The 22,386-nt window shown below is 39.1% G+C and overlaps 2 protein-coding genes across 8 annotated transcripts in view; one reads left to right on the plus strand and one right to left on the minus strand.

Moving 5' to 3' along the window:
* PLRG1 (pleiotropic regulator 1) overlaps positions 1-22,386 on the plus strand; it is a 162,232-nt gene that overhangs the window by 122,180 nt on the left and 17,666 nt on the right. The window contains exons 2-3 of one of the 2 annotated variants that reach the window (XM_055550931.1): positions 19,283-19,390; positions 21,421-21,527. In XM_055550931.1, the coding sequence (XP_055406906.1) occupies positions 19,382-19,390; positions 21,421-21,527 (116 nt within the window). In that variant the 5' untranslated portion in view covers positions 19,283-19,381. Of the gene's footprint in view, positions 1-19,282; positions 19,391-21,420; positions 21,528-21,809; positions 21,882-22,386 lie in introns of those variants that run through there. The other variant, XM_055550933.1, reaches the window with a different exon arrangement.
* FGB (fibrinogen beta chain) lies at positions 406-19,385 on the minus strand. Of its 6 annotated transcripts, XM_055550928.1 has the most exons (12): positions 19,152-19,385; positions 18,423-18,463; positions 18,268-18,325; positions 10,466-10,579; positions 8,676-8,696; positions 5,967-6,158; positions 5,303-5,486; positions 4,160-4,387; positions 3,538-3,651; positions 3,054-3,179; positions 2,558-2,843; positions 406-1,959 (listed from the first exon to the last, which is right to left on the minus strand). In XM_055550928.1, exons 4-12 carry the CDS (start codon positions 10,523-10,525, stop codon positions 1,728-1,730), a joined length of 1,443 nt encoding a protein of 480 aa, XP_055406903.1. In that variant the 5' UTR covers positions 10,526-10,579; positions 18,268-18,325; positions 18,423-18,463; positions 19,152-19,385; the 3' UTR covers positions 406-1,727. The 6 variants fall into 6 exon arrangements, with proteins under 6 accessions (XP_055406903.1, XP_055406900.1, XP_055406901.1 ...); XM_055550925.1 differs by having other exon boundaries at positions 18,423-19,291; XM_055550926.1 differs by lacking the exon at positions 10,466-10,579 and having other exon boundaries at positions 18,423-19,291.

The following is a 22,386-nucleotide window of genomic DNA, read 5'->3' on the forward strand; positions in this document are numbered from 1 at the left end:
GGGACAACAGAGGACGAGATGGTTGGATGGCATCACCAACTCAATAGACATGAGTTTGAGCAAACTCTGGGAGACAGTGAAGGACAGGGAAGCCTGGCGAGCTGCAGTCCATTGGGTCACACAGAGTCGGATGTGACTTAACAACTGAACAATAAGTTCTTAATAATATACGATTTATATATTTTAATATATATAAATGTATATATTATATAATATTTATAAATTTATAAAAATCATACTTTCTGACAGATGATTCTGGAATCAAAGATTAATAAGAGGTCATTATTAGCAAAGGAGAAAGATATGTAGACCTAACAAATGGCATTTAAAGTAAGCCTTGAAAATGAACAGCAATTTGTCAGATGGTATTGGAGGAAAGATGCTGTTGACAACAGGAACATAATATAAAGGGGCCTGCCCTTTCCTGGCATGGTGAAAAATTCACTGTGACAAGAATGTAGATGTATGGTGAAGGGCGACAGGGGGCAGAAGACAGTGCTGGGACCAAGTAACAAACCATTTTCACTCCCAGCTAAGAAGCCTGGATTTTAACACTTAGATAGCAACAAGCTAACATTAAGTAGGAAAGTAACTTGGTCAGAATTTTCTATGTTTAGAACAATTTTCTATTTTTAGTACACTTAATATACTCTGTTAAATTAATTTATTTTAACAATAACAGCTTGAATATAGGTAGGGATGGGACAGAACTTATGGCAGGGAAACCGGATAAAAGGTAAGGTTGGCTATGATGAGGAGTTAAGAGAGTGATGGCATTGCCATGATAGAAATGAACATTTGCTTAGATGCAGAGATGAAGAAGACGGGCTTCAGGACACTGCTTCCATGAAAATCAGTGGCAATGACGCTGCCAGAGGGAAGGAAGCCAGAGGGTCAGAGGGTTGTCCCAGGGCAGATGGAGAATACAAAGGGAAAGAAAATTTGAGTTGACATACTCATTTCCCAAGAAGTGGAAAGAAGAGAAATCCACTTCTGTTTTAGTTCTGCTGTGACCATGTGTAAAACAAAAACCCAACTGAGGCCAGTAGGCCAATTTCCAGGGGCAAATGCTGCTTGTTAACTCACTGCTTCCCTCAAAAAACAAATGGAGAAGACCTGACTGTGACTGTGCTCTTGGTCTCTCTGATCCTCAAGTCTACCTCCCTGCAGAGCAGTGACTTTTCGTGAAGCAGAGTGAGACGCTGAACCTTCAGGGTGCCACGGTCAGCTCGTCAGCTGCTTGAGGCTGTGAATGCTTCTCTTTGCTCATAGCTTCAAAGCCTAACTCAGTGACCACGTGGATTACAAAATAAGACGTTAATTTATTGTAACATAAACTGGTTTAATGAATAAATCTTTTTGAGTTTTCTGTGATAGATCTTACATAAATAAAGAGAGGTTCAAAGTGGATTTTAAACACATGATTTTACTTCACCTCAATTTCTCTTCCTAATTTGAAACTTCTCACAATCCACTGGAATGGAAATTATGAACACTGACTGTCCACAATCATCCTTTTAGTTACTTCTTGGTACACAATGGAAATGACAAATATGAAAGAAAACAATGTGCTGTTTTTAATGTCATTTGTCCTAAAAACTTTTTCTGAAAACTCACACCAAATACATTTTGATAGCTTTAGAGAGATATAAGGTATGAAAAAAAATTTCTGATGATATATAAAAATGTTATTACATGTGGAAGAATAATACTCTGTGTGGGGGGTACTATAGCTCTGGGAAGTAAGGCCTGATCTTCATGGACATCTTCTTCATTGAGTACCAGGAGCCCTGCCAGTTCATCCACACCACTCCATCGTCTGTGCCGTGCTTTGCCATGTCCCAGGTGTACGCTCCACCCCAGTAGTATCTTCCATTGGGATTGGCTGCGTGACATCGGTTATACCACCATCCACCACCATCCTCTTTAGAACACTGCTTTCTGGGATCTGTAGTTTTCCTGAAAGGAAATTTGCTTGGAGTTATTACAACTGCAGTGCTCTCAAGTTAATTCTTTGCAAAGCCCACAGAGGAGTACTGGGTGCAATATTCCTTCCCTCGGATTCTATATGGAAAGTCACAATAATGCACCAAGGGCTTTCTGTGCCCTATAGCAAGAAAGGGAGATAATTGGGCCCATGTGGCAAATTCACCAATACGCATTCTGTTATCCTGAAATGACAGCTTTCAGATCTCTTAGTGTTACAGATTCTTAGAAAACAAAATAGAGGTTTCAAAAGCCACAGTCCATGATAGACATTCAGAAATCTATCTAAGTACTCACTACTTAGAAAGTAACTGTGCTCAAATTACAGTTGTATTTTGTATGGTTATGTAACGTTGGGTAAATTACTTAATCTTGCTGCTCTTCGCGTGTAAAATGAGGATAGCAGTGGCAACCTTATAGCTGAAGTGCTTCAGAGAGAGCTTAGTACAGTGCTGGCACACAGGACCCACCCAGGAAACGAGAGGCACTACTCATGTTCGCTGTCATTAATGACCCCAGGCAGCAGCACGAGCCGTGGCACTGAAAGCAGGGGGGAAGCAGCAGCACGTACCAGCCGTCGTTGTCTCTGTCGTACGTGCTAAAGAACATGCTGTTGTGGATGGTCATGGTCCGGTTTTCTCCCACCAGTTGAGAAGCCCCTTCTATGAGGGCATTGCCGGCTGTTCCTTTGTATTTGCTCACTGAGAGTTGATATTTGTTGGCCTCATTCTGTACGGTAAATCCTTCATAGAGTGCCGTCACCTTATCGCCTTTCCAGTCCTCCATTTCAATCAAAAGCTTTGTGGGTCCCATATTGGTAAGCTGGCTAATTCTGTCATTTCCAAGCCAATACTCACCTAAAGGAAGAAGAAAATAAAATCTCACCAAAAATAAAACCTTTGAAAGCAAAAAACTGCCTTTCCCCTCTTATCATTAGCTTTTATGCTCCTTTTGTAAATACTTCTTAACCTCCTAAAACTCCTAAAAGCAGACTACCAACACTATATTTTTTAAACGGAAAAAAATCTAAATAAAGAATGGTCTTATTTTGTACTCCCAGTTGTTACCTGGTACACCACAGTATTTCTTCCCTTCTGCATTGGTTGCAATATTTCCAAATCCTTGTTTATATGGATCCCATTTCCTGCCAAAGTCAACACTACCATCTTGACGGTTCTGAATTACTGTCCATCCTTTGGTTGAAAGAAAAAAAATAACACATATTAACCACTAACAAATAATGGCCCTTTGGGGGCAATGTCTGACTTCCTTGTCCATTTAATTTATGCCCACTGATATTTAGTGTCCTTAAATAGACATAATAAGGAAATAAATCTGAAAGGAAAACTTGAAAAATCTTTGGAAACGGCAAGTGCTTTATCTTTTACCCAAAACTGTGAATCAGAAATATTTTATAACTTCTAAAATATCAGATTGAATTCCAAATCAAATGGCTCATTGTTAGTTTTGTTAAAGCTAGATTTTATTTCCTGGCATTTTATGGTATCAAAATAATTTCAGCATAATAGTCAAAAGCTATCAAACACGTACCTCCTTTTTCCGTTTTCATATCACAGTATACTCTATATGGTTTGCCAGAATCCTCAGGCTGAATGAGGTACATTTCAGATGTTTCACCTCCATTCCTGATGATTTCCTCACATTCTGCAACCATAAGAGAACAAATTGTATTTAGGGAATACAACATCATTACTTTGTATTTAGTCACCAAGTTTGTAAGATAACTGATTACTAAAGAATATTTTATTTTAGATATTTTAAGATAAATGTTACCGAAACTGATGCTTCCTCTTACTAAAAATCACACTCGTAATCTTCCAAGGGAGTGAAAAAGCCCTTCTCCACCTTTTATATCTTGATATCCATAAACTTCCAGAACGCATGTGATGGAGAAATCCCTGCATCTATCCATGGTTCCCATCTATTCAAGCAAGTATGTACATTACACCCATTGAGCTACCAGCATCATTATGCTGCTTCCTACTCTTCAAAAACTGGTGGGTGCATTAGGTATGCTGGGGATATCTTCATGATGTGCTGAGATGTACTTAGGATCCGTTGGGGAAAATCCACTGAACTTGTTTTAGTTCTCTTATTCTTAGAGAGTGTGAATTCTTCCGTAACCTTCTAGAAATATGTTTTAACTAGTTACCTTTGCCAGACACCACAGGAATATTGCAAGTGACAGTACACGGGGTGCGGCAGTATTCCATCTGAGCTGAGACATCCGATTCTAATTTTTGTATTTTGCTTCTCAAATTCTCCAGAATTGAACGGAGCACACGAAGCTTAGTTGGGATATTACTCTTCACAGTCTCATCTATATATAACTGGTGCTTTTCCAGATGTGAGGAGTACTCGTTTACTACATTTTCATTATCTGGAAAAATTGTGTAGGAATGGTTAGCGTTTTCTCTTGACAAAAAATTAAATGTATTCAACTATACAATCATGATTTTGATTTTGAGAATAGACTAGACTCGGGCATCAGGCAGTCATGATATGTAGTTGCACTTAGGGAAAATTATTTGGTCCATGGCATACATAAATTAACATATAGTCACTACACTAGTAATTTACCTTAGATTAAGGTAAAAATTAAGCCTAATGATATATTCAATAAGTTGTTTATTTATTTCTTTGATAAGGAAAAGAGGAGAAAGCAGTACTTAGGCCTTCCATCTCAGAAGTTCAACATCTTATAGAGTAGATACACTTAATTTACTTATCCATCTCACATAACTGCAGCATAAATATGCAAGAGAAATGCCATGATTCCTTTGAAAAAATGTCCAGATTTGGGTAGGCTACTCCCTGAGACACCTATGGCCAGTTCAGTCACTAGCTGATTCTTAACCACCAGGCCAATACCACTCGAAATTCAGATCTCAAGTTTCAAATGATGGGATCATTATTTGCAATTCAACTGAAGATATCATGGACACCTATATTTAAAATGTCAAAGGTTAAATCTATAAATGCTAAATTTTCACTCTGTGAATATATTGTCCTCAGAGTCATAAGTTTCTTATTGAATAAAAATAAGGACTCACAGTAAAAATTTTCACAGAAAATTATCCTTGCTGATACCAGACTGGGAGTTAGAGTTGAATAGTGCTTACGTAACAAGCCGCAGGTGAAGATGCCTAAGTGAGGACCTTGGGGTAATCAGGCTCATACTGAACTACCCAGGCTCATCTAGAGACGTGGATCTTCTCAGAACTGTGCGTTCCCATGGCACTCTGACCGTTTCAATTTTGTAAGAGAATCAAAGAGAAACCACAAGGATATCTACCTTGTACTTGATTCTGCCTTCCTTTCCACATTTCTTTTAGCAGAGTTATATATTGAAAGGTGGAAGAAGAGGTCCGGGAAACAGACTCCACATTATTACGTAAATCTTCTACACTCTTTCGGATTGGTCTTTCCTGTTTTACCAAAGTATCTTGCAACTTACATCCTGTAGGACACAACACACCCTATATACAAAGAAAATAGCCAACATCAGATGTAGGATTGAGGTATTTGCAAAACAAGCACATAGTGAAAATTCAATGATATCTTTCACCAATATAAAAACTTGCAATTTGATTTTCTTTATATAAGACCAGAAGTTCTAGACTCACCATTATAATTCTCTGAAGATTAAAAATAATCCTTACCATAGAACAAAGGTAATTAGGTATGAAAGTATTACCACCTGAACAGACAAAGTGGGCAAGTATGAAGGAGAGGGAACATCCTGTGTCCTGATTTGTAATCTTGGCTGTAGACCAAAGAAAACTAGAAAAGCACCCTTAGCCCAAGGCCCAGTAAGTTTATGTTCTGTATTTACATCCAAAAGAAGCAAGCAAAAGGACAGTGATGGTAACGTGGGTCAGTGCTCATCAGGAAGACACATGAATGCGGGTTTCTCCACACGGGAGGCCCACGGCGGACAGAGCCACGTGTGCACCCACCAGGTCCTGGTCCGCGTGCAGGCAGCCATCAGCGTCAGGGGGCTTTCTCTCCCCTTTCTTCTGGCCCGCAGTTGCTGTGGGGGGACGAGCCCGATAGCCACCTCCGCTGATGGGAGGGGGCACAGGTCTCAGGCTGGGGGCCTCTTCCTTCTTCTTGTCATAGGGCCGATGACCGCGGGCACCCAAACCTAACTTCAGGGGGCCAGGCAGAAATAAAACAAAGAGTGTTGTGGAAAACTTGAGATGTAGTATTCCAACAGTCTCATTTTATAACTTAGGTTACTAAACTATGATTTGCTTAAGGACCATCAACTGACTAGCTATTGTTGGCAAATCAATAGGTTCCTCAGGTCTCTTTAATAAGAGCAGAACGAAAAACAGTGCAAAGAGCTATTGTACCTGGAGGAGTTTTAAAAAGAGTCCTTAAAAAAAGTTGCATCAGATAATGAATAGCAATGAACTCAGATTCCTGAAATCTATACATTAGAACACACAAAATACTATGAAATCTATACTGTCAGGAGGAAAAAATGTTCTCAAGCCACTTGGATTACTAAATTCCAGTAATTATTTATCACTTTTAATTTTTATGAATTGATTATTTCACTAGCTCTTAGTTAATAATACTTAAGTGGCAATATAGATTTATTAAAAACAAATGTATTTGTAATAAGACACCAATTGACTCTAACACGTTTGTAAAGGAATAAGGTATTCTGGAGTCAGACTACTTGGTTTCAAGTCTTGGCCCACACCACTTTCTAGTTCTAAAGATTGTGGGTGAATTACTTTATCTCTAAAATAAAGGTAGTTATAGTATCTGCTATATAAGATGATTTTAAGGATTAAATGACTTACTGCATGTGACACCCTTAGAAGAGTGCCTGGCACATATTAAGTTCTTATTATTATCTTCATTGCAATCACACATAACAGTAACAGATACTACAGTGTAAGTGGCTTTTCCACTATTAACTCCAATCTTGTCTATTAACAAAATTGTCAAATCATTCTCATGAAATTTCTCACATGATTTCTTTATCAAATGCTATGATTTTCTCATTTAAAATAATTATTTCATTTAAATAATTCTTAGGTTATGTGCATTGCAATTAAATTATTTGCTAATTAAAATATAACATTAAAAGATAGTGAAGTGGAAAATATGCAATACAATGCAAAAGTGCTGGCCTGGATTAACTTTATTATCATCATATGGTCTTTGTCAGTAATTACACCTTTCAGGTAGAGAAGGAAATGGCAACCCACTCCAGTATTCTAGCTTGGAGAATTCCATGGACAGAGGAGCCTGGTGGGCTATACAGTCCATGGGGTCGCAGAGTCAGACACGACTTAACAACTAAACCACCACCACCACCACCACACCTTTCATTTTCAGGGTTTAATTAAAAATTAACAAAGGACTAGATTTGCACCAGAGACTAAGCTCAGCTATCTGGTGGGTCTAGAGGTCACTGAATGACTGTATTTGGAATTTTACTATCATTTATTCAGTAAGAGACAATACATTTAGTAGGAGAGTGCTAGGCTTTAAACCTGGCCAGATTCCCCTGCTTAACTTCTGAAATTAAACTACAGTATGTTATGTGTAATTGCAATAAAAATAATAATGTATGAAGATTTGTAGGAAATATATATTGTTTTGAAGATATATGGTCGCAGTCAAAGATGGTCTGTTCTAACAGAAATTTTATGAAATGTGACTCATCTGTTTATTACAAATCAAATTATAACAGAAGAAAAGTACTTTCTTTTTATTTAGAGTATCATTAGAAAGGTAGCAATGGTGATCTAGCTATACTAGAGAAAAGGAAATGAAAAATGTTTAAAAGAAATTATATGGATGTTTAGGTTTATGAAGACCACTTATTGAAATAACTAAAACTAGAAAATCCAGTTGGAAGCATAAATAAGTAAACTATCTCTGTGTATTTTAGTCAGTCAGCAGGAATGTAAAGTGCTTAGCCTACTGCTTTATAAAAGTTGACTCTTACACATTCTTTACATTTTTCTTACCTAACTCAATTAACCATATAACTATCTTTTTATATGTATACTTTGATAATTAAAAGGAGCTATATATTATTTCAGGAGCTGTATATTAGGTTCCATTTAAATTCAACAAATGATCCAAAATGAATCACTTCATTTCATTACTTCATTCACTGTGCACTTTTATTTCTAATGTGGCAGATACTATGTTATATACAGGTAATTAGATCAGGAGTCATCTGATAATAAAATTTAAATTCTTAAAGTATCATTTTTCTAAATGTATTTTTGTATTTTGACATCTTCATACCAGTAGGAGTGATACTTGAGGCAAAATTGTTCTATAAATGAATAAACTAAATGGAGTGCTATATTCCATAACCATTAACAATATATAAATTTCTCAATAAAAAACAATTTTTAATCTTCTATCACAGAATGTGATCTATTTTACTTTTAGATTTAGTTCACAATTTTCATTTACCAATAGCCAATAATTTCAGGAGCTATATAGTACCTTCCTTCAGCAAAGAGCTACCCAGCAATTACAGCTTTTTTCTTTTAAAATACTGCTCTTTTATTTTATAGTCTGTGAAATTTTCAAGTTTTTGTTCTCAGATTATAAAAACATATTGCTAGAACTAAATGAAAATCATACTACTCAGGACAACAACAATCAAGAAAAGCACATCTTACCTTAGGTCTGTCATCTTGTCCCTGGGAAAATAAAGGTGATAAAGCAGAAAATGAGAAATCATTATTTTGTTTTTATGTAAGAAATACTATACAACATTCTTTAAATAAAATAGGTCCTAGAAATTAACAATTCAATTTCATAACTAAAATCAATGCTAATTTCATTAAATAAATATTCAGATATGATTATGATTTGGTTATATGTTATATTAATAGTGTTAGTAAGAATATAATAATATGTAAAAGTCACCTCGTCATAGTCAGTAGGAAATTGGGCCTGAACTATAAAAGCACACAAAAGTAGCAGTAATAGATGTTTCATGGTTTTAAATTTTTCGAAGTTCCAAGAAATCACCCTTTGCTCTGGACCTAACTGAGCGATCTTCAGCCCTATATATACCTGAATCCTCTGTTAGCTATCCCTTTTCAAGTGGTTACCTTCCTTAGTTAACATTTAATTTTTTGGTTCACTTGTTGACTGAACCATTTTATCCCTTAAGCAACATCTTCCCAGCAAGACTTATTTACTTGTCATACAATTGTTCTCTGTCGGCCAAGTTTAGTAACACCAAAGTTCCTCAGTTCATTTAATTGGACAGTATGATGGGAAATTGGGACATTCCTAAAAGAGCTGTGTATTCTATTTCCTGTAAATTAATGTGGATGCTACACAGGGTCCCAAAGAATGTGTGAAGAAAAAAATACTTTTAATCTGAGCACAAAATATTCAACCTACTTACAAGGTACCCACTAACACTGTGAACTCACTAAAGGTTTACCATAAATGTTGTTTGGAGGTAATCCTGTAATTTAGTTTTTGAAAAGGCCACTAAACTCAAGAATTACATTACCATATGTTCATCTTATCTTTTAGACATTAATCAGAATAGCAAAATTAATATTCATGCCTTATGCTACGATAGACAAACATCAAAAAGAAAATGCAGTCATTTTTTGCTCTAACCAGTTTTCATATTTTATTCTTTATTGATACATTAAAATTTTCAAATAATTGTAAACTGTATTAAAATGATTAGTAGATTATAGATTCCTAAATGAAAATCATTATTATGGTGACTGGATAGATATTTAAAATTTATTTTTATATTATCTTTAAAACAATGTTATTTTAACATTAGTGAAGCCTTCATTTAAAGTGAAAAGAAAGTGAAAGTCTCTCAGTCGTGTCTGATCTATCAGGGAAGCCTTCATTTACCTATTTTAAATATAAGTTCAGACACTAAATGTGTCCCATTTCCTTTCATGATTTCCTATAAGCTAACAAATGCATCTCTCTTATCTTTTCATTTTTTTTTTTGCAATCAGGATTAACAACTCTTACAAGAATCAATAGGAAAACCAAAGCCAACGGTGTAAATCCTAGCAAGTGTGCTGCTTTACAGCATTTTCTGGGTTTTTTGGTATGGAAAGTGAAAACTTTGTCATTCAATTTTAAGTGATTTTATTAAAAAGACCCAGGTTTGGATCTGAAGAGTATGTTTTAAACAATGCTTGAAAACGGACTGCTGATAATGGAATGAGAAACATTAAATTTCTTTCTTCTCTGGATAGCTTAAGTTGCATTCCTAAAGCTTTTTAACTCAGATTTATAGAATCAAAGTATTGAGTTTAAAATAAGAAAAATAATTGGCTGAATTATTCCAAATTTACATCTCATTCATTGGGTTTCCCTGGTGGCTCAGATGGTAAAGAATCCACCTTCAAAGCCAGAGACATGGGTTCAATCCCTGTGTTGGGAAGATTCCCTGGAGAAGGGCATGGCAACTCACTCCAGTATTCTTGCTTGGAGAATCCCCATGGACAGAGGAGCCTGGTGTGCTGCAGTCCATGCGGTCACAAAGAGTCGTACATGACTGACAGACTTTCTTAGAAGAATACACACTCTGAGGAAAACAGATGTATGTATCTGCATGTTAATTAGAATAAGATGCAATAATACTTTCCTTCAAAATGTAACTGAGAAAAAGTCCATTTTAACCATCTGGACAGGGTTTTAATGATGTCAGACTTTTGCTGATTTAAAAGGATTGACTATGTCAAGAAAACTAAAAATGTTTTTTCTTTTGAGATAACATTATCACATTATTACTTCATTTTCAAATACTGACATTACATCAACTAGCAGTAGGACCATTATTTAATTTCCAGAGGTCTGTTAATTTTTAAAATTCCTTCTAGTGTGTTACAGTACCTTGTACAACATTAAAGTGAAAATTCCTTTACAGTCTCACTTTTCTTTTCTGTTCTGACAGGCATTCTAACCATCATCACCAGGAAAGTGAAGGAAGCTACTAGAATTTACATTCCATAAGACTGAGGCAGAACATTCATTCCACAAATAGCTCTTGAGGGCTTTCTATGTGACAAGCAGTGTAATAGAAGCTGAGGATACACTGGTGAATAAGAAATAGTAGGCATTTGATTAAAAAAATCATAGAAAGAGTGAGTGAACTATCTTTTCATTGAAACAGGCCTCAAATGCCAAGTTCTAATAATCACTTATTTACTTTAAATTCTAAAAATGATGAAACTGAGGCTCAAGAGGTTAAGTAAAGAACTCAAGGTGTACTGGTACCAGGGCTTGACCCATGTCTGTCTAATCAGACAGTTCACACTCTGTGCCCATTACAACATATTGCCCAACAAAATGAAAACATGGTAAAGATATGGCCTGGGTTTGCTGTTGTTGAATTGGCCAGCCATTTTTTCCTTGAGACTATAGTGTCTTACCCTTTGTTTTCTCTTACATTTTCATTGTAATATGTGAGTGTGGGTTGGATATTCATATTTGTGTGAGAGGCATGACTGATGGAGTGGTAATAACTATGAGCTTAAGCCTAGTTATTGCTAGAGTTTTCATAGAGTTTTATACAGCTATACTAACACTTAAAGTGTGTAATATTACACAGTAAATTTCTGTATTTTCAGTGAGAAGAAATACATTTGCAGAGATTCTGCTTACTAAAATACTTCATTTTTTTTTTAAAAACGTTGATGCCATTGGTGGAGGAGGAAGGGAGTACTATTTGTTCAGTTATACTTTTAGATCAATAGTGCAGGGTTCTTTGTAGTAGCTGATCCCCTTACGTAAGTCAAGGGCAGTAAATCAGTGACAGAGAAAACAGAAATAATCCGTTCTGCCCAGCAGCTCTCTGGCAAGAAGGGTGGACTTGCCGGCACTGATCGTCAATGCATTTGTCCTTGATACAATTCAAGTCAGGCTCAGTAATAGCACACAAGGCCATCTGTGTTCATCAAATGTTTATAGAGCACCTACCTTGTGCTAGAGGCCAAGGATACTTTGGTCACCAAGATAGAGAAGCACCCTGTCCTCACCAAGCTTTGTGTTTAGAAAGGAAATGAAAGTGAAGTCACTCAGTTGTGTCCAACTCTTTGCGACCCCCTGGACTGTGGCCTACCAAGTTCCTCTATCCATGGGATTTTCCAGGCTATAGTACAGGAGTAGATTGCCATTTCCTTCTCCAGCAGATCTTCCCAACCCAGGAATCAAACCCATGTCTCCCGCATTGTAGACAGACGCTTTACCGTCTGAGCCACTAGGGAAGTCCTTGTGTTTAGAGGGGTAGACAAAAATAAAAAACTGCTTATATGTGCTGAACCTGAAACCCTGTGCCAAAGCAGGGGAAATGTGAAGCTTTGGGAACAGTAACTTACAGACCCAAAACTTCTTCCCAGGGAAAAATGACTTGAAAAGGCTTTTGGACTTGAAACTTGTGGTTTGAGTGACTATATAGTTATATCAGACACCTGGCACATAATCAGTTCAGTTCAGTCACTCACTCGTGTCCGACTCTTTGCGACCCCATGAATTGCAGCATCCCAGGCCTCCCTGTCCATCACCAACTCCCGGAGTTTACATAAACTCATGTCCATCGAGTCGGTGATGCCTTCCAGCCATTTCATCCTCTGTCGTCGCCTTCTCCTCCTGCCCCAAATCCCTCCCAGCATCAGGGTCTTTTCCAATGAGTCAACTCTTCGCATGATCAGATCAGATCAGATCAGTCACTCAGTCGTGTCCGACTCTTTGCGACCCCATGAATCGCAGCACAACCGGCCTCCCTGTCCATCACCAACTCCCGGAGTTCACTCAGACTCATGTCCATCGAATCAGTGATGCCATCCAGCCATCTCATCCTCTGTTGTCCCCTTCTCCTCCTGCCCCCAATCCCTCCCAGCATCAGAGTCTTTTCCAATGAGTCAACTCTTCGCATGAGGTGGCCAAAGTACTGGAGTTTCATCTTAAGCATCATTCCTTCCAAAGAAATCCCAGGGCTGATCTCCTTCAGAATGGACTGGTTGGATCTCCTTGCAGTCCAAGGGACTCTCAAGAGTCTTCTCCAACACCACAGTTCAAAAGCATCAATTCTTTGGCGCTCAGCCTTCTTCCCAGTCCAACTCTCACATCCATACATGACCAGAGGAAAAACCATAGCCTTGACTAGACGGACCTTTGTTGGCAAAGTAATGTCTCTGCTTTTGAATATGCTATCATGCTTTGCATGATAGGTTTTGACAAGTGTTAATATCCATTGAACTAGTTTGTGAACATAGAATGAGTGAAAGATTGAATGAACAGAATTAAATACTGATTCTCTTTGTTTAAACTGACACAGGCTTTGAGAACAATATTAAATCATTGTTAGTCTCTGTATGGTCTTTTTGTTTGTTTTCTTGCCATGAACCATGGTTTGAGAACCACTAGCCAAGGAGAAATTAATACTGAAGTCTTAGACCAGAGCTTTCAGCCATAGCAATGGGAAAGCACGCTGCAGGGAAGAAGGGTAAGATAGCTCTGTCTCCTGTGGAGAGTTTCCTTCTACTGATTTGGTCAATGCCAATTTGCTTTTCTTAAGGAAGCTGATAGGCATCCCTGGTGGCTCAGGCAGTAAGGAATCTGCCCGTAATTCAGGAGACACAGGTTTGATCCCTAGGTTAGGAAGTTCCCCTGGAGTAGGGAATGGCTACCCACTCCAGAATTCTTATCTGGAGAATCCCATGGACAGAGGAGATTTCTATCGATATTAAAAAGCTGATATAGACCATGGCAATAAGGAGACAAATAGGACATTTCTTTCCCTTCAACACAATGCTGATCACAGGAGCTGGAGAAAAGACAGAGATGCTGTTTTACTTCTGTCCCATTAGACTCAAAACCACAATGTTGTGACAACCATTTTGGAATTTGGAATGCCACTCCCTTCTCTTGGAATGACCCCTAAAATGCAGGACTGCAGCTTCTGTGGTCCTGTTAGTGAGACCTTGTGATACCTTGACCTTCTAGCCACAGGTGACTCAGTAGGGGTACATCCCTTACCCAAGCCAGCCCTATCAGCTTCTCTTCCCCAAATTCATGTTTGTGAAGGAAATAAGCTAAGAAAATAATCAGGTTGATTGGCTAGATGTATATTCATGGCAGCATTCTAGACAGAAAGTCTACCAACATCAGCAGCAGAAGCCATCAAAACTTCTAAACTTAATCATTTGACTCTTCTGCCAAATCTCTGAGACGCCTTACTCAGTGATCAATGCAAAGAAATAGAGGAAAACAACAGAATGGGAAAGACTAGAGGTCTCTTCAAGAAAATTAGAGATACCAAGAGAACATTTCATGCAAAGATGGGCTCAATAAAGGACAGAAATGGTATGGACCTAACAGAAACAGAAGATATTAAGAGGTGGCAAGAATACACAGAAGAACTGTACAAAAAAGATCTTCATGACCCAGATAATCATGATAGTGTGATCACTCACTTAGAGACAGACATCCTGGAATGTGAAGTCAAGTGGGCCTTAGAAAGCATCACTACAGACAAAGCTAGTGGAGGTGATGGAATTCCAGCTGAGCTATTTCAAATCCTGAAAGATGATGCTGTGAAAGTGCTGCACTCAATATGCCAGCAAATTTGGAAAATTCAGCAGTGGCCACAGGACTGGAAAAGGTGAGTTTTCATTCCAACCCCAGAGAAAGGCAATGCCAAAGAATGCTCAAACTACCACACAACTGCACTCATCTCACACATTAGTAAAGTAATGCTCAAAATTCTCTAAGCCAGGCTTCAGCAATACGTGAACCATGAACTTCCAGATGTTCAAGCTGGTTTTAGAAAAGGCAGAGGAACCAGAGATCAAATTGCCAACATCCGCTGGATCATCAAAAAAGCAAGAGAGTTCCAGAAAAACAACTATTTCTGCTTTATTGACAATGCCAAAGCCTTTGAGTGTGTGGATCACAATAAACTGTGGAAAATTCTGAAAGACATGGGAATACCAGACCACCTGACCTGCCTCTTGAGAAAGCTGTATGTAGGTCAGGAAGCAAGTTAGAACTGGACATGGAACAACAGACTGGTTCCAAATAGGAAAAGGAGTACGTCAAGGCTGTATATTGTCACCCTGCTTATTTAACCTATATGCAGAGTACATCATGAGAAATGCTGGGCTGGAAGAAACACAAGCTGGAATCAAGATTGCCGGGAGAAATACCAATAACCTCAGATATGCAGATGACATCACCCTTATGGAAGAAAGTGAAGAGGAACTAAAAAGCCTCTTGATGAAAGTGAAAGAGGAGAGTGAAAAAGTTGGCTTAAAGCTCAACATTCAGAAAACGAAGATCATGGCATCTGGTCCCATCACTTCATGGGAAATAGATGTGAAAACAGTGTCAGACTTTATTTTTCTGAGCTCCAAAATCACTGCAGATGGTGACTGCAGTCATGAAATTAAAAGATGCTTACTCCTTGGAAGGAAAGTTATGACCAACCTAGACAGCATATTCAAAAGCAGAGACATTACTTTGCCAACAAAAGTCCATCTAGTCAAGGTTATGGTTTTTCCAGTGGTCATGTATGAATGTAAGAAGTATCAACAGTATGGACTGTTGATGCTCTTGAACTGTGGTGTTGGAGAAGACTCTTGAGAGTCCCTTGGACTGCAAGGAGATCCAACCAGTCCATTCTGAAGGAGATCAGCCCTGGGATTTCTTTGGAAGGAATGATGCTTAAGATGAAACTCCAGTACTTTGGCCACCTCATGCGAAGAGTTGACTCATTGGAAAAGACTCTGATGCTGGGAGGGATTGGGGGCAGGAGGAGAAGGGGACGACAGAGGATGAGATGGCTGGATGGCATCACTGATTCGATGGACATGAGTCTGAGTGAACTCCGGGAGTTGGTGATGGACAGGGAGGCCGGTTGTGCTGCGATTCATGGGGTCACAAAGAGTCGGACATGACTGAGTGACTGAAATGAACTGAACTGAATGTCCTTTTAAATAGTAACACCCCCCCTCCATTTTCTTTTGGTAAGTTAGGCTGAAATGGCTTCTGGGGTCTGCTGAACTATTTCAAAGGGAAAGTTAAGATCAACTGATTGGGTATCAAGCTGGCTTTTTTTTTTTTTTAAGAAAAGCATAAATTGTGCATTAGAAGAGAAGCTGTGTTTTCAAACAATGCAATAAATCACTTAAAGTTTTATATATTAAGTATATATAAAAGTATCAGCACTAAAACTCTGTAGAAAATGAAAAAAATTTATTTGGAGTATTTTATAACATTAAAATGTTTTTCATTATTTAATAGCAATGTCTTGAATTAATTTATAGTATTTTCAAACTTCACTGCTGGTGCAGTGGATAGGAATCTGCCCGTCAATCCAGGGGACACAGTTTTGATCCCCGATCCACGAAGACTGCACATGCAGCAGAGCAACTAAGCCTGTGGGCCACGACTTCTGAGCCTGAGCCCTAGAGCCTGAGTGTTGCAACTCCTGAGCCTGCGTGCTACAGCTACTGAAGCCGGTGTACCTGAGAGCCTGTGCTCTGCAATGAGAGAACCCGGTGCACTGAGGAGCAGCCCCACGCACCGCATCTAGAGCAAGCCCATGCAAAGCAACAAAGACACAGTGCAGCCAAAAATAAACAAACAAAAATTAACAGTATTTTCTGTAAAATGTGCCCAAGATTAGATAAACGACCAGACATTTATAAATTTGAATCTTCATAAGATATATTTTCATTAATTAAAATCTTCTTATGCCCTTTCATTTTTCTCATGTTTTGAATATTTTTTCATTTATTGTTGCTATAAATGAGATCTTTCCCCCATTATATGTTTTAGCTGCATATATACAAGTTATTGACTTTTAATAGAGAATAAAGGCATCTCCTATATCGGTGAATTTAAAAAAAAAAAGAGCTCAACTAATAAAGGGAGACTTTCCTTAAAATTTGTACTATAGGCTTCATCCAAACAGACTTAATAGTATACATTAATAAGTATTCACCATGTGCACTTTTGCAAACAATCCTTCTACATTTATCAAGAGCAGCACTGACCTCTACTGCTCAAGTAAGGCAGCTCTGGGTATCAGCCAGGACAGGGTTGGTTTTTTTGTTTTGTTTTGATTTTTATTGGAGTACAACGTTGTGTTAGTTTCAGGTGTACAGCAAAGTGAATCGGTTATTTATATAAATATATCGACTCTTTTTCGGAGAAGGCAATGGCACCCCACTCCAGTACTCTTGCCTGGAAAATCCCATGGACAGAGTGGGGTCGCACAGTCGGACACGACTGAAGCAACTTAGCAACAGCAGCAGCATCCACTCTTTTTAGATTATTTTTTAATTAGATTAGATTATTATTTAAATTATTTAAGTTATTATATGCCATTACAGAGTATTGAGTAGAGTTCCCTGTGCTCTACAGTAGGTCCTTCTTAGTTATCTGTTTTATATATAGTAGTAAGCATAAGTCAATTCCAATTTATCCCTCCCCCTTACTCTCTGGTAACCATAAGTCTATTTTCTCCATCTGTAACTGTTTCTATTTTGTAGGTAAGTTCATTTGTACCGTTTGTTTTAGATTCCACATATAAGTGACAGCACATATTTGTGTTTCTCTGACTTCACTCGGTACAATCTCTTCACTCAGGCAATCACTAGGTCCATCTATGTTGCTCCAAATGGCATTATTTTGTCCTTTATGACTAATATTCCATTGTATTTTGTACCATGTCTTCTTCATCTATATTGCCATAGATATACTAGAATCTTGTTTTCTGTAATTTTATTGCCCTGTAACATCATGTTCTTTTATATAATTATTTCTATCTATAGTTTAAGTTATACTCTGATTTATTTTCCAAGTATACATTTTATATTACAGCATTTCCTTGCAAGGGCTGCTATTAGTGGCCACTGTTATTGAAAGTCAGTTCTTTAGGCCAAGTGAAGTGTTAGTCGCTCAGTTACTACCTATTCTTTGCGACCACATGGACTGTCGCTGGCCAGACTCCTCTGTCCATGGAATTCTCCAGCCAAGAATACTGAAGTGTGTAGTCATTCCCTTCTCCAGGGGATCTTCCTGACCCATGGATTGACCCAAGTCTCCTTCATTGCAGGCAGATTCTTTTACCGTTTGACCCACCAGGGAAATCCCCTTAAAGCCAAACTTACACTCAAACTCAGAGGTGATTGTATTTTCAAATACATGCATGATCTTAACGTTTATAATTAATTAAACATAAATTTTTAAATGAGATGATCAACTCACATTGCTATACTTTGACAGATTTTTCTCCCTCTTAAAGCAGGTGCTCTGATGACAAGATCTGCAGAAAGTGACTATGGTTAAAGAACAGGAGAGCCAATAAAACGTTGGTCTATTCAAATTTGCAAATATCCAGTTCCATCCATTTTCCTTCTTACCTAGAAATATAGGTACAACGATCGCAAACTGCAGAGTCTACCTGGGTAAAAAAGAAAATGCCCATCTTTTGGCACCAGTCTGTATATATTAATATATAAAAATGCCTTGTCTTCAGATGTTTTTCTTCTCCCCACTTTGGCCAACTGTACCCTGGCATTGTTGAAGCCACATTTATCATTGGACAACTAGCAAACAAGAGTTATGCCAAGAGTTTTGAGAGATTAAAATTTTTAAAAACCTGTATTAGTGGAAAATAAAAGAAATGGCCAAGAGTTCTGAGAGACTTTAAAAAAAAATCTTTGGAAAATAAATTTGAGATTTTGCCACATGCTATTAAAACCAAAATATTTTGCAGAATTTCTCAAATGAAACTGTTCCAACAAGTGCTTGATGGACAGTGTAAGTGGAATTGTTTCTGGGCGCCAAGAATACAAAGACGTCTAAAGGCTTTCAGCCAGATTGAGTCAAATAGCGCAATCTGGCTACGTGCATCACGGAGGCGCCCCCTCAAAGAAGGCAAGAGCGTGTAAAAGCCTTCCCGCGCTCTCCGGAAGTTCCCTAGAACTGTTGGTTCGTCTGAAGAAATCGCATTAACATTCCAGAGAACAAAGGGCATGCGACCACAACCCTAAACCAAAGTATTTAAGGCTGTGAGTAAGGCAGAAAACGTTATTATCTCAAGATTTCTGCAAGACGAAGTCAGACGCAACGTCACGCGACTCCTGCACCTTCCGCTTTGCTGTCCAGAAGCTCCTCCCCAGAGGCGGCCGGAGAAGAGCCGGTCGCTTCACCCCGGAAGGCCTGCGAGCGCCCCGCGCGCCTGCGCGGAGCCTTGCGTCACATCCGGCCCAGGAAGCGCAATTCCGGAAGGGGCTGAGCTGTGGTGGCGGCGGTTTCTGTCCTGTTCTCCTGAGTACTGCTTCTTCCCTGCTGGAGCGCCTGTATAGACGGCAGAGCCATGGTCGAGGTAAAGTGACACTTGGGTGCTCAGGGGCCGTCTGCTTCTGGATTGTTTTTCTTTGGCAGCGGGCGTGGGCGATCGAGGGTTTGGGAGTGTGGGAACTGGAGAGAGTAGTGGCTGCGACGGGAGGCTGTTTGGCCGAGACCGGGTGGTCTCGAAAGGTTTTCTGGAGGAAGAGAAGAAGCCGGAGTTGTGAAGTGAAGCGAAAGTCGCTCAGTCGTGCCCGACTCTTTGCTACCCCATGGACTATACAGTCCATAGAATTCTCCAGGCCAGAATACTGAAGTGGGTTGCCTTTCCCTTCTCCAAGGGGATCTTCCCAACCCAGGGATCGAACCCAGGTCTCCCGCATTGCAGGTGGATTCTCTTACCAGCTGAGCCAAAGGGAAGTCCAGGGAGTACTGGAGTGGGTAGGAGTGGGTAGCCTTTCCCTTCTCCAGCAGATCTTCCCTACTCAGGAATGGAGCCGGGGTCTCCTGCATTGCAGGCGGTTTCTTTACCAACTGAGCTGTGAGGGAAGGCCTTCCAGGCGGGAGGCCTGAGGTAATTACTCCAGTTTTCACGCGGTCCTTGGGTACGGAGTTCGTCACGGTCTTCTTAGGCGGGGCTTTTATTGAACATCGATGTTTGACCACAGGTACTCGCCGTCTGCTGGGTAGAGTCAGTGACTCTGTGTCCTCCCTGGTGGTCTCCTCTGGTCTTCGCTTTGTCTCCTATTTAAGCTCTTTTCCGGGAAAACCTGCCCGACTTGAATTTTTGCATTTCCCCCTAGCTTGAACTATCATTCTGTTAGCAAGCTCTGTTCATTTTAATCTCGGAATTCTTGGCTCTTTATCTAGGCCCACTGTCATCACCTGAATTCAGACCGCATCATCTTCCACCAGCGCTGATACATTTGCTTTTGGGTGGTTGGTCTTGTTGCTTCCGCGTTTGTTATCCCTCTCCCTTCCGCACCAAATTGATCTGTTTAAAACCTAAGTTGATCGACTTTTCTTGTATGAGACTTTAGAGGCCCTGTGTAAAACTAGAGTAAAAATGCACACTCTTGCAATTGTATAAAAAACAACTTACCGGGACCTTGTCTGTCCTTACAACCTCACCTTCCATCACGAGCCCTCCTTTTCACCGAACATATACTATGTTCTACAGCTTCTGTACTGTACATTATGTACTACAGCTTCTGGCAGTATTTCAGTTACAGAACGCTTTTGTATATGACTTTTTCTCCTTGTCTGGATTTTTTTTTTTTTTTTGATTGATTTTTTTCAGTTTCGCTGGGTCTTCGTTCCTGCGCGTGGGCTTTCTGCAGTTGCAAGGAAGGAGGGGCTACTCTTCATCACTGTGCGGGACCTTCTCATTGCGGCAGCTTCTCTGCCGAGCACAGGCTCGAGGCGCACAGGCTCCTGAAGTTGTGGCGCAGGGACTTTAGTTGTTCTGTGGCCTGTGGATTCTTCCCCGACCAGGTGGAACCTGTGTCCCCGCATTGGCAGGCAGATTCTGATCTGCTGTACCACCGGAGAAGTCCTGCCTGAATTGTTCTTACCTCTATTTTGTGCCAAGACTGATTCCTTCTCTGCTTAGCTGCCACCTCAGAGAGATCTTCCATAACCAGCCTAAGGTCTTGCTCTGTTTGTCTCAGCCCCCTGCTTGTTTCCTTCATAGCAGTTATTAAAATATGGAATTACTTACCCTATTTTTATGTTTCCTCTTGAGCACAGGGACGGTGGCTGCCTTTTCATTATTCTGTTGTTTCTAGCACAATGCCTGGCACTCATTTAGTAGGAACTCAGTAAATGTGTATTCAACAAGTGACTGATTTCAGGCATCACTCGGTTGGTATACCTGGGGCTGTGGCCCAAGAGCAGCTTCCTCCTCTTCCCTGAACTTGACTCCTATAGCTTGTTATAAATAGCTGTGGTGAGTGGTACAAAGTTTTACATATTTAAAGGTGTAAAGTTTATCATTAATTTGCTTCGGTTTAGATTATGGTGTATGTAATTTGTAGCTAGGTATGTAATGACACTCTTTCTTTCTAGGAGGTGCAGAAGCATTCTGTACACACGCTTGTGTTCAGGTCGTTGAAGAGAACCCATGACATGTTTGTGGCTGATAATGGAAAACCTGTGCCTTTGGATGAAGAGAGGTAGGGATAGTTCCTTTTCAATTGCTAGAATGTTTCAACTTTTAATAATGGGGGAAGAGAGCAGGGAGAGGGGAACCTTTAAAAATTAGTGAGTAATACTAATTCTTAGGACATCTATTAGTAATGAATGATGTTTTGGCATAATTTAAGCTGATTTAACTTTTTTTTGGCTTTTTACAGAAAAATTCCCCTTATTAATTGCATTTTACAAATACCCAGTAATTAGGAGAGTCCCTTTTAGGTGTTATATTTTATAATCAATCACTTTGTATGTGCTTTCAGCTTCCTGCTGCTCTCAGAGCCTTGCTGAGCTGAAATTGTACCTGGCCAGTACTTCTACTCCCATCTTTTCTCGTTAGTATGATGAAGATTCTTGAGTGGTGGCATATTTTTGGTTCTACATCTCCAGCTCCAGTCTGGGATTGCATTATGTGCAGTGTTCCTTCTTTGTCCTTTACCCTTCTTTTAAAATCTACCTAATTACTCAAACAAGCATTTATATTTAATTAACAAAGTGGGCTGTCCTTAAAAGTAGCATAGTACTTGCATTTCTTTCTAAAATACTGAACTAAGTACTTGGATTAGTTTTAATTAGTCTTTGTAGATATATCCAGGAAAGGTTACTATAGAAGCTCTTACTGTATTTTTACATTTAGACATATAGAAGGGAAGTATATTGACTATGAGGTTTTTTAAAGGATATATTAGTTTCTATATATTTTAACATCAGTTAGACCTTCGATAAATCAACATGAAGGTTTTTTATAATTGGTCAACAAACTGAAATATACTCAGCTTAATGGATGCTGTGTGGTAGATTGTGAACAAAGTGTGGAAATGCACTTGGAAATTTTTTAAA

The sequence above is a fragment of the Bubalus kerabau genome, chromosome 16 (assembly GCF_029407905.1).
Source record: "Bubalus kerabau isolate K-KA32 ecotype Philippines breed swamp buffalo chromosome 16, PCC_UOA_SB_1v2, whole genome shotgun sequence".
In the NCBI taxonomy this organism is placed as follows: domain Eukaryota; kingdom Metazoa; phylum Chordata; class Mammalia; order Artiodactyla; family Bovidae; genus Bubalus; species Bubalus kerabau.